The sequence below is a fragment of the Rhinolophus ferrumequinum genome, chromosome 12, assembly GCF_004115265.2.
Source record: "Rhinolophus ferrumequinum isolate MPI-CBG mRhiFer1 chromosome 12, mRhiFer1_v1.p, whole genome shotgun sequence".
Taxonomy (NCBI): domain Eukaryota; kingdom Metazoa; phylum Chordata; class Mammalia; order Chiroptera; family Rhinolophidae; genus Rhinolophus; species Rhinolophus ferrumequinum.
The window spans coordinates 53,899,194-53,912,247 of NC_046295.1; the positions used below are offsets into that span (position 1 = coordinate 53,899,194).

The window sequence follows — 13,054 nt, forward strand, 5'->3', positions numbered from 1 at the left end:
CAGTGAGCCAGGGAATATGCCGGAAAGCAGACGTGAATCAGGCATTCTGGCCTCTTTGTCTCTATGTTGCTCTTCTCCATGTGCATCATCTTCCCCAACCTGGCCCAGTGACAGATGTGCGCTCATCCTTTGTGGATTGTCACCCTCATGGGTGGGAGCTTCCTGGCCCTTTTGTGGAGCTCTGTGCCCTCAGCACTGGCACCACACCGGCATAGAGCTGGCCCCAGGGAATATTTGTGGACTGGATAATCCCACGGACAATTCTATTCTCCAGCCCTGAGAGGCTCATTTCCTTGCTTGTGTCCCCTTTACGGGGCCTGTATCCCCCACAGCATTTTCTGTGGGGCAGGGGCCCCAGGCCCAGTGTGCAAGCCACGACAGGGGGCTCACAAGCCACTGGCATACCAATGGCTGCAATTCCAAAGTTTGTAATGGCTTGCTTTTAAAAAATTAAAAGAGAGAGAGAGGGTATTCCGCCTTACTTGTAGAGTAATATCTTATCAGCCTCTGGCAGACCTTTTGACCAGGAGAAGAAATGGTAGCAGGAACCGCTCAGCAGCTTGGGCACCATGAGTCTGACCCCAGCTTGAACATGACCAGGAGTGTATGTTCAGTGGGGATAAAGCCTTGAAGCTCATTCCCCAGGGAAGTGTTTACAGACAAGGCCATGTCCAGGCAGAAAGAGCCTCAGCCCCAGAGTTAGGAGGCCTGGGTCTTGGTCCTGGTTCTGGGTGTGACTCTGAACAAATCCATCCCCCTCTCTGGGCTTCAGTCCCCCACCTGAGTGATGGGGAAGGGGGATGAAATCTCTCTGGGTGTTCCTGTTCTGCCGTGGCGGATTCTCCTGTGAGGGCTTGTGAAATGAATTTAGTTGCCTGTACTTAGGCACAAGCAGGTGCCTGATCCAGGTGGGACGTGTGGAGGACTGGGAACCAGCCCTCGTAAGGAGGATGGGATGGAGAAGTAACTCTAGGTGGGGGGATCTGGGCTGTTTTCATAGCAGCTGTGCTGGGAGGGACCCCAGTACCCCATGACCTGTTTCTCTCCTGCAGGTTTGCTGTCACCATCCTTCACATCACACAGTGTCCCCATGGGCAGGTGAGTCCCCGCTGAGTTTTGTTTAGCGTATTCGATCCTGTCACATGGTCAGCTCACTGTGTGACCGTGGGCAAGCCTCTGCCACTCTCCGGGCCCCAGCTTCCTCCTGTGTGCAAAACGGAATTCGGAGCCACTCGTGATACTTCCGTTGTATAGCATCTTAGGTGCAGCAGGGTGCTTGTCTACAGACAGATGTTCTCTCAGTTCATGCTCAGAGCAGCCCCTCAAGGTGGGGAAGCTCTCAGAAAACCTGTTTTATAGGTGAGAACACTGAGGCCCACATATATGAAGTAACTCTTAAGAAGCAGCAGATCTGGGAGTCAAGACCAAAGCTCATGTCTTTCCACTCCTTCATGTAGCCTCAGTTTCTTTGTCTGTAAAATGGGAGACCCGGACTAGATGAACCTCTTCCAGCTTTGCCATGCATTGTCCTTCTCAGAATTGGGAGAAACTGGTTCATCTGTTTAGCCCTGTGCCCCAGGAACAGGAGCAAGATGAAAGAGGGGTGTCACCTAGAGGGTGAAAGAGGGGTGTCACTGCACCTAGAAAGGTTTTTAGGCAGGTGGGGGAGCACAAGTTGGCCACCTGGGCCACGGGAGCCTTGTCAGAGCCTTCGAATCTTCCAGAGGTTCTTTTGAAATTCAAAATATTCATAGTTAGTTGGGGGAGAGGGCAGGTTCTTACTTCTTTGCTCAGAGTCACTAACTTTAAGAACTGTTAGGTACTAGTTGTTCTAGACTCAATAGAATCCTCAAGACACTTTGAAGACTGTATTAGTGCTACCCTACTTCACTGGTAAGAAGTGGAGCTAACGTGACTAACTCATTATAAATCATGGACTAGAATCCAGGCTAAGGTAATCATAACGATCTGGTCTCATGTTTTCAAATGTATTCGTAAAAACATTCTTTATAAAAATGAGATATAGGAAAGAGTCTAAAATGTCAAAGATTAGGAGAAAGCTTGAGTAAATTTGGTTCATCTAAATAATGCACTGTTCTGCAGCATTGAAAGTGATGTTGACAAATAATTTGTAACAATGTGGGGGAATGATTAAGATATACACAGACCTTTATGTTTGGTACAATTTCAGTTTATAACAGATAGAGATATTTGGATATAGATACAAATGAAAAACACTGAAATATTGACAGTGGTTATGTCTAAGCTGTAAGCACACGGTAGAGAGGAGGATGACGGGAAGAGATGAGCCTGTACCTCTCAGCATGTCTCTAGCCTGCTCCCTAACATCACAACATTAAGACCCCGATTTCTCGTGGGGCATATGTAATAAAATATGAAGCCAACCAGTAATTTCTGAAAGACGTCACAATATTATTTGTCTTAAAACAGTGATTAAAAAAAAAAAAACAGTGAAAAAAAACAAAAACTTTTCCCCATCAAAATGAAACCAAAATCACAGGAAAAGTAGGAGCTCAGTCTTGAGAGACATTTTGCTGATGGGAGCTTGTTTTGCTTTCAACAGGATGGCAGTTATGGCCCCATCCTTCTCCCTTCTTTCCTCTCTTCCTCTCCCTCTTTCTCCCCTCTCTGCCTCTCCCTCCCTCCCTCTATTTCTCTCTTTCCCCTCTTCATTCCTCCCTTCTCTGTCTCCCCCTCCCCCCTCCCATTATCCCTCCTGTCTTCTTTCTCTTGTGTGTATTTTCCAAAAGGAGCATTTAATACTTCATCGGAAAAAGCCGTGAAAGCCCTTTGTATAAAAGAAAACGGGGGTGCTAAGACTCCAATCCAGGGCTGCTGGACTCCAAGTCCACTGCTTGTTCCAATGCTGTGTGGCTGGGGAAGCAGGATCCCAGCTCTGAGAGCGTGGGTCTCGGTGGGAACCGGCTGGGCAGGCAGACTCCTGCCCACAGCTTCACCAGATCCCTGCCCTCCTCCATCTAGATCTAGTGCCCAGTGGTCTGCTTCTGTTGCAGTTTTTGGGGAGCTACGAGACCCTTGTGTTCTACTGGCCCACACTGCTGTGCCTGTTCTTCCTGCTGGGCTACTTCCTACACTTGTTTGTCAAGTCTCTGCGGGTCCACCTGGGCTGGGAGCTCCAGACAGTGAGTACTAAGTATAAGCACTGTGTGTGTCCTGACAGGTTTAGTCTTCACGACAGTGTTGTGAGGTACCGTGTTTCCCAGAAAATAAGACCGGGTCTTATATTAATTTTTGCTCCAAAAGATGCATTAGGGCTTACGTTTAGGGGATGTCATCTGAAAAATCAGGCCAAGGCTTATTTTCCAGTTAGGTCTTATTTTGGGGGAAACATGGTAGGTACTATTACTCCTCTCATTTTGTATTAGGAAACTTGCACCCAGAGAGGTGATTTATGTTATTCAAGGTCACAGCTTAGTCTGTCGCAGAGCCAGAACAGGAACCTAGACAGTCTGGTTGGTCTGGTTGTTGAGGCTCTCTCTTAACCACCGTTCTTCTTATTCTAATTCCTTGAGGTATAAAGTTAGGTTGTTTGAGATCTTTCTTTTTCTTAATGTAGATATTTACCACTATACACTTCCCTCTTAGAACTGCTTTTGCTACATCCCGTAAGTTTTGGTGTGTTGTCTTTCCATTTTCATTTGTTTTAAGATAGTTTTTGATTTCCCTTTTGATTTCCTCTTTGACCCATTGGTTGTTCAGGAGTGTATTGTTTAACTTCCACTTATTTGTGAATTTTCCAATTTTCTTCCTGTTACTGATTTCTAGCTTTAGGCCATTATCGTCAGAAAAGATACTTGATATTGAAATTTGTTAAGACTTGTTTTGTGGCCTACCATGTGATCTATCCTGGAGAATGTTCCATGTGCTCTTGAGAAGAATATATGTTCTGCTACTGTTAGATGGAACGTTCTGATATGTTTATTTGGGCCATTTGGTCCATAGAATTGTTCATGTCGCCTGTTTCCTTACTGATTTCCTCACTTGATTATCCATTGTTGAAAGTGTGGTGTTGAGGTTTCCTACAATTATTGTGTTGCTGTTTACTTATCCCTTCAGTTCTGTTAATATTTACTTTATTTAGTTGGGTGTGTATATATTTACAATTGTTATATTCTCCTGAGGAATAGAATTTATCATTAGTATACACGTATGTGCTGCCAAAGTGAGCAAACCCCTTTATCATTGACCTTTTTTGTCTCTTTTGATAGTTTTTGACTTAGTCTATTTTGTCTCATTTAAGTATAGCCACTTCTACTCTCTTGTGGTTACCATTTGTATGAAATATCTTTTCCTATCCCTTTATGCTCACCCCATGTCTGTCCTTAAAGCTAAAGTGAGTCTCTTATAGGTAGCCTATATTTGGAATTTAAAAAAAAAAAAATCTATTCAGCCACTCTGTCTTTTGACTGGATAATTTAATCTAGTTACATTTAAAGGAATTATTGATGGGTCAGGACTTAATATTGCCATTTTGTTAATTTTCTGTTTTGTAATTATTCCTTTCTTGCTTTCTTTGTGACGTGGTGATATTTTTTGTAGTGGTATGTTTTACTTTGTTTTTCTTTTATCTTTTGTGTATATAAAATAGGCTAGACTTTTTCTTCATGATTACCATGAGGCTTATATAAAACATAGTTATAACAGTCTATTTTAAGTTAATAACAACTTACTTTAATTATATAGAAAAACTCCATACCTTTACCCCACTTACCCCCATGGGAGAATTTGCAGGCCACGGGGGTCTCTGTGCACTGAACTGTGCCACCTTGGAGGATGGTGACATTTGGTAAAGTGAAACTGTTTTTCTTACCCTCTTCAATGCATCTATTCTCAGAATGTTTGCTTGACTGAGGTCCTGGAACCCCCTAGGTGCACTCCTGGGCTCCCACAAAGGTACTCTCATCTGTGAATGGTTGTCAAAATTGGTGTATCTGAGTGGGCACAGGGCCTGGAACTCCCTATTCCTCCATTTTGCTGACATTACTCACTCAGGATTCTAACCAGATCTTTTGTACTCTACCCAACATCTGCGATATATAAGATTTCATCTCATAGCATGTAAAATTTACGTACTCAATCTATGTAACAAACTAGGTGACTACTGTGGAAAGCTCAGTACACTTGGAGAAAACACTTCAAAACGTACCGTTGAAGTTTATTTCTTTAAATACTGCAAAATAAGAAATGAGCCAAAGAAACTCCTATTCATAAGAAGTAAAAACACTGGGATTTTAGGTGTTCTCATTCCTGAAACATATTTTGAACAATGATGGGAAATCACCAAATCTCAAAGAAGAAAAAGAGCTCACAGGACAATGACTGGTGCAGTTAATAAGCAGACGTCAAGGAAGGCCAGCCCTTTGTCTGATGTTTCATGAAAGCAAATGTTTGGTAAATTGGAGACTTGACCCTGCCCTTCTCTTCAGTAAATTGTAGGTGTCTAGGAATGGCTGAATCCAAAAGAACAAGTTTTACCCAAATTCCTGCCCTCTGTGGTAACAGCCCCTCAAAGAGACAAAAACTAACAACAATTTGTGAGCCAAAACATACACCTCTCTCTTTTCTCACAGGGAGAAAAGCCTTTCCTGGAACTTCACCAGGCAGAGCACGTCAAACAGCTCCTGAAGAGGCGTCCCCTGCAGTAAGCGACAGAGTGACTCGTTCACCTTTGGTGTTCGTCCCAGTCCTGAGGGCACTGTATTAGTCAGGACTCTTGCTTGCTGATAACAGAAATTCACCTCAAATTGGATTAAAGAGAAAAAGGAAACGTATGGCCTTACATAATTTAAAAGTCTAGAGAGAGTCAGTTTCAGACATAGGCGGATCCAGGGGCGTGACTGACATCATCAGAACTAGGTCTCTTTCCCACGTCTCTGCTTAGCTCTGCTGTTACCTGGGTTAGACTCCTTGTTAGGTGGGCTCCCTCCCTATGGTGGTCCCAGGACTCTTTAAGCTTATACCCTCTGGTTTAAACTCACGGGAAGCAGACATTTACTTTTCTAATAATTCAAACAAAACTCCCATGAATATGTTTCATTGGATCAAATTGGACCACATGCCATCCCAGAACCAATTACTGTGGCTAGGGGATTGGAGTAAAGAGATTGTTAATCCTGGGTCACATGTTTACCACTGGAACCAGGAAGTGGTTCAGCCTCACTTAACTACGACAGATGACGGTGGGGGAGGAGTAGATTCCCAGAGAAAACTCCATGTTGTTACCAATAAAAGAGGACATGGCTCTTAGCTAGGCAAAACCACCTGGTCTTCAGTGATCATACAGGTCACCCTACCCCTGCCACTGCCACTACATACGAGGGGACATGCCCAAGAGAAGAGACATGTCTATTTAAGGTTACACTGTGGCAAAGCTAGTATTTTCCTTAGAACTGTGTTTGGCTACAGGTAGCAGAAAACACAAAATAATAGTGGCACAAACAAGAGAGATTTATTTCTCATGTAAAAGAATTCTGGAGGCTGCAGTCCATACTGACCCTGCAGTCCATACTGATCCTGCACTGCTCTCCATGGAAGTTTACCAGTCATTTGTCTTTCTCCTCCAGTATCTTAGTGGTTTCCATCATGAAGGCTGTCCATGGTCCAAGATAGATTTTGGGGCTCCAGCCTGAACCAGCCACTATGACAGCATTTCAGATGGCAGACAGGAGAAAAGAAGGAGGGCAATGGGGTCCCTTCTAGCTGTGTCAGTTCCATCTAAGCCCCCCCAAAGTCCCACACCGTACCTGTGGTCATATCTAATTGGCCTGTGTTTTGTCTTGGTCACTCTTAGCTGTAACAGAGGTCAGGAGCTATAAAGTTTTAGTTTGGTGAACTGCTGCACCAAATAAAACTGAGTCTCTGTTCTTAAGAATAAGGGCAGATGAAAACTGGAAACTACCAGTGCTCTTTCTCTTCACTAAACTGTAAGATGAAGAGGAGGAGATGAGCTTATTTTCATAAGAATCAGGCATTTGTTTACCAACTACAACCTGTCTTTTATTGGTGTTGATTCATTTACAGGGAGGAAAAAAAGTCTTGGTTCCAAACCAGGATATATGAGTGGGACCCCTGCTTTCAGTTCCCAAGCAGAATGATTGGAACCACTGTGTTGGCTTTCATCTGCCTGTACCTTGTAAGTAGATTTGAGCAAATCCTTTTCTATTTATAAATGGGGTGGGGCTAGGATATGGGTTGTTATTAAAAAGCTGGGTCAAAATTTAATCTCTTAAGTCAAACAGGTACAATTCTTTGACCCCTCCATTTTGACTCTAAGTATACTTTTACCCACATGGTGAATATTATTAAGAAACATAATCAGATTATTTATAGGGACTTCTAGTTGCCAACATGTAAAGAGCTTGCAAGATGCCACCCTATCCTAACAACAAGTAAAAATAGGAACAAACTGAAAAATCAACAACTCTTTTTAGATCCGTAAGAGAAGTGAGGTCACAGGGCAAACCATTTGCCTCTAAAATTAGAGAGACAGAAGGTGAATATAGAGAACCACAACGGAATGGAGCAGAAACTCATGGGAACCAGTGCTCATGGGGTAGGAAAATCTGAACTGTTGACAATATAAAACAATTGGATATTTTGGATATCCACAGACTACTTCATCAACAACAGTGGAATACACATTCTTCTCAAGATTTACATGGAAAGTTCACCAAGATAGACCATATCCTGGACCATAAAATACACCTTAACAAATTTAAAAAGCTAGAAATCATGCAGTGTCTGCTCTGAGACCACAATGGGATTAAACTATTAGGTTCGTGCAAAAGTAATTGTGGTTTTTGCAGTTGTTTTTAACCTTTAAAACTACAATTACTTTTGCACCAACCTAATAGAAATCAATAACAGAAAGATAATTAGAAAATCCCCAAATAATGGAAATTGTTTAATTCCACACTTCTAAGTAACATATGGGTCAAAGAAAAAAATCTCAAGAGAAATAAAAAATAGTTTGAACTAAATGAAAATACAACTTATCAAAATATGTGGGAGGCTGCAAAACCCGTGGTTAGAGGGAAATTTATAGCATTGAATGTATGTATTAGAAATGAAGAAAGGTCTAAAAGCAGTAAATTAAGATTCTACCTTAGGAAACTATGAAAGAAGAGCAAGTTAAATACAAAGTAAACAGAAGAATGGATATAATAAAAATTAGAGCAGAAACCTATGAAATTGAACAGGAAATCAATAATCAGTGAAACCAAAAGCTAGTTCTTTGAAACAATCAAAATCAGTAAGCCTCTAGCCAGACTAACTAAGAAAAAATGAGAGAGGACACAAATTACTTATGTCAGAAATGTAAAAGGGAACATCACTACAAATTCCATGGGCATTAAAAGAATAATCAAGGAATAGGATGAACACATCTCAGCCCACAAATTTGATAGGTGAAATGGGGCAATTTCTTGAAAGACACAGTCTACTACAACTCACACAAGAAGAAATAGATAATCTGAACAGGCATATATTTATTAAAGAAATTGAATCAATAAATAATGACCTTTCAAACAGAAAGCACAGGCCCAGATGGGTTCACCGGTGAGTTCTATGAAACATTATGGGAGAAATTGTACTAATTCTCTGCAATCTTTTCAGAAGATAAATGCAGAGGGAATACTTTCAAACTCATTCTGTGAAGCTCACATCATCCTAACCTCAAAGACAGAAACATTACAAGAAATGAATCTACAGCACAATATCTCTCATGAACATAAATGCAAAAATTCTAAACAAAGTATTATCAAATCGAATCCAACAATGTATAAAGATATACACCACAACCAAGTGGGATTTATTCCAGATGTGCAAGGCTGGTACAATCTTAAAAAAACCAATTAATGTAAACAATCACATTAACAGCCTAAAGATGAAAAAAAAATCACACGATCATATCAGCCAATACAGAAAAAAACATTTAACAAAATCCATCACCAATTTATGATAAAAATGTTCAGTAATCTCGGAATAGAGGGGAACTTCCTCAATTTGATAAAGAATATCCACAAAAACTCTGTAGCTTACATCATACTTTATGGTGAGAAATTAGAAGCTTTCCCACCAAGATCAGAAGACAAGGGTGTCCCCTTTTAGCCACTCCTTTTCAACATTTACTGGAAATCCTAGATAATTAATTAGACAAGGAAAGGAAATAAAAGGTGTACTGATTGGGAAGAAAGAAAAATGTTTTTCTTCATAGATGACATGATTGTATATGTAGAAAACCCAAAATAATTGACAAAAAAATAACACAAAAACAAAAAAACAAACAAAAAAAACCAAAACCAACTCCTGGAACTAATAAGCAATTATAACAAGGTTACAGGGTACAAGGTTAATATACAGAAGTCAGCTGCTTTTCTATATAGGAATAAACAAGTGGAATTTGAAATAAAAAACAATGCCATTTACATTAGCACCCTCAAAAAAATTCTTAGGTATAAATCTAACAAACTATGTATAAGATCTATATGAGGAAAACTACAAAACTCTGTTGGAAGAAATCAAAGAACTAAATAAATGGTGATATATTCCATATTTATGGATAGGAAGACTCAATACTGTCAAGATAACAATTCTTCTCAACTTGATCTATTTCAAATTGAGTTGCTCTTTTTGGGATTCAATGTAATCCCAATAAAAATCCCAGAAAGTTATTGTGTGGATATTGACAAACTGGTTCTAAACTTTATATGACGAGGCAAAAAACTCATAATAGCTATTAAAAGAGAAGAAGGAAGTTGGAGGACTGATACGCCTCAATTTCAAGACTTACTATAAAGCTACACTAATCAAGACGGTGAGGTATTGGCAAAAGAATAGACAAATGAATCCATGAAACAGAATAGAGAGCCAAGAAATAGACCAACATAAACCTAGTCAACTTATCTTTGACAAAGGAGCAAAGACAGTAGATCAGAAAGAAAAGATTTTCTTTTCAACCATTGGTGCTGCTCCAACTGTACATACACATGCAAAAAAATGAATCTAGACACAGACCTTATACCCTTCATAAATATTAACTTAAAATGGATCAATCTCCGACCTAAATGTCAAATGCAAAACTATAAAACTCTTAGAAGATAACATAGGAGAAAGTCTGGATGGCCTTGGCTTTGGTGATGACTTTTTAAATACAGCACCAAAGACACAGTCCATGAAAGAAAGAATCAAGAAGAATAAGCTGGACTTCATTAAAATAAAAATTTCTGCGCTGCAAAAGACACTTTTAAGAGAATGAAAAGACAAGCGACACATTGGGAGAAAATACTTGTAAAAGACACATTTGATAAAGACTGTTATCCAGACTGTACAAAGAACTCTTAAAATTCAATAATAAGAAAACAAACAATCTGATTGAAAAATGGACAAAAGACTTCAGTAGACACCTCACCAAATAAGATGGCAAACAAGCACATTAAAAGATTCTCCACAGTTTATATCATCAGGGAAATGCAAATTTAAAAAACGAGATACTGCTACACACCTATTTGGCCAAATTCAGAATACTGACACCACCAAATGCTGGTGAGCATGTGGAGCAATAGGAATTCTCATTCATTTGCTGGTAGAAATACAAAATGGTGCAGCCACTTTGGAAAGACAGTTCTGGGTTCTTAAAAAACTAAATTTACCATATGATCCAGCAATCACCCTTCTTGGTATTTACCCAAATGCATTGGAAATGTATGTCCACACAAAAACCTGCACATGGATATTTATAGCAGCTTTATACATAATTGCCAAAATGTGAAAGCAAACACGAGTCCTTCAGTAGTTGAATGGATAAATAATCTGTGGTACATCCAGACAATGGAATACAATTCTGTGTTAAAAAGAAATGAACTATCAAGCCATGAAAAGACATGGAGGAAACTTATATGCATATTTAAACTGAAAGATGCCAATCTGAAAAGGTGACGTACTGTATGATTCCAACTGTATGACATTTTGACAAGGGCAAAATTATGGAGGCAGTGAAAGATCAGTGGTTGCCAGGTATTAAGGGGAAGGCAGGGATGAATAGATGGAACACAGAAGATTTGTAGGGCACTGAAAATACTTTGTGTGATAGTAGATACGTGTCATTAGACATTTGTTCAAATCCAAAGAATGTACAAGACCAAAAACGAACCCTGATTGTAACTATGCACTTCGGGTGATAATGACATTTCAGTGAGGGATGCTAATAATGTGGGATGCTACGCAAGTGTGGGGACAGTTAGGAACACAGGCTGTCTGCACTTCCCTCTCAGTTTGGTTGTGAGTCTAAACTTCTCTAAAAAAAATTAAGTCTTTAATTAAAAAATTCCACACAAAATCAAACTGATAATGGTTAAACCTGCACATGGTAAAATTTATCATTGACTAAAAATTGATGGGAGAAAAATATATTTGAAAACATTTTGGCACACAAAATTTGACCCAGGAATGTTGACTTAATAGGAATACTTAAAATAAACTTACAGTAGCAGAATTTATAGTCAGCAAATTATGTGGTGAACAAAAATCATGTCATTTAAATATAAACTAATCGATTTTAACAAATAATTTCAGTGAATTAAAAATAACAGTGTATAAGCTTACTGTACTATAGTTCAAAAAAAGGTCAGAACTTAAAATGTCTTATTTCATTGCTTTTATTTGAGTTTGCTTTCTCAATACAAAATTTTTAAATGTTGGCATAATTCAGACTTCAGTCAGTATTCAATGTATATTTTGTTAAGCACAGAATCAAAACATTTCATATGGTCAGAGTTATCTGAGGTAAACTGTCTGGATCAAAATGGAGGGATAAAAATGGCAAGGCCAAACTGTCTTCCGCGCATTTTAAATGTACTAGGATGACACCCGTGTGAATTAGTCCTGTGACTGTTTTCAGGGAATGTCCTGGTTAGGTTATGCTGAAGTGCCACATAAGCCCCTACGTTTTAGTGACTTCGCACTACGTGTAGTCTTGACCACAGAACAATGTTGAGTGGTGTTCAGGATTGGGAGGCAGCAGTCCACTGTGTATTATTCAGTAACCCAGATGCTTCCATCATGTGCTTCATCATCCCTGAGAACCCTCCCAATCTGTACCCAGTCAGCAGAAGGGGGAGGTGCACAGGGAAGTACATATGGAAGGTTTTCAAGGGCCTTCCAAGCACACATCCCTTCCACGCTTCTTCCATTGTCAAGAGCCTTGTCCTGTGGCCACTTCTAACTCAAGGGAGGTTTGGAACTGTAGCCCAGCTTTGTGCCCAAAGAAACAGAGAATGGACTTTAACGGACAACTAGAGTGTCCGGAACAGGGAATGATTCACTTGGAGTTACTGTGTTCCTCACATCTTTACTGATTGTTGGCTGTATGCCATGTCCTGCGCTAAGACCTGGAACAAAGAGAACTGATTCAGGAGTCTTAGGCTGGGAGAGGCCGTATTCTAAGAGAGGGAGATGAGATATGGTGTGAAGTGCCTACCAGCTAAAGAGGGAAAAGGGGAAGGTGGAAGTGCTCTGGAAGTTTAGTGAATTATTCTAGATTGAGAAGCTGCCTGAAGATGATAGCTTTTGAGCTCCACATTCAGAGATGAACAGAATTCAGCTGGTGACGTAAAATGGCAGCAGGAATCCTAGAAGCAATGGCATGGTGATGCGGGGGGTAGATGGCATGATGACAAGATGGTGGGGTGAGTAAGCATGATACGTGTACAAGCAACTGTACCTTCTCTGGTTTGATCGTCACCAAAATGCAAGAAGGGGAGCAATGAGAGATACGGCTGAAGTTGTCCCCAAGGGATAACTTATTCGAAGTTAGGCATTCATGTCACTCTGATTTAATTAAGTTTGAAGCGTTCCTGCATTCCCTTGTGAGGCCTAGTTTTATATGCTGTTGTGTGAAGAATAGAGTTTGGGATGACTCATGTCTCCAAAGTTTGAAGTCACAGTCCCATTCATGTCGGTAGAGCCAGTGTCCAGAGTCTATTTTAGATGAATTCAAAGCATTTTGACCTCAAAA

At 40.2% G+C, this 13,054-nt stretch overlaps 1 protein-coding gene across 3 annotated transcripts in view; it reads left to right on the forward strand.

Moving 5' to 3' along the window:
- LOC117032342 (stimulated by retinoic acid gene 6 protein-like) overlaps nucleotides 1-13,054 on the forward strand; it is a 46,996-nt gene that overhangs the window by 25,989 nt on the left and 7,953 nt on the right. For all 3 annotated transcript variants that reach the window (XM_033123774.1, XM_033123773.1, XM_033123776.1), the window contains exons 6-9: nucleotides 1,053-1,098; nucleotides 3,036-3,164; nucleotides 5,613-5,683; nucleotides 7,063-7,174. In XM_033123774.1, the coding sequence (XP_032979665.1) occupies nucleotides 1,053-1,098; nucleotides 3,036-3,164; nucleotides 5,613-5,683; nucleotides 7,063-7,174 (358 nt within the window). The remainder of the gene's footprint in view (nucleotides 1-1,052; nucleotides 1,099-3,035; nucleotides 3,165-5,612; nucleotides 5,684-7,062; nucleotides 7,175-13,054) is intronic.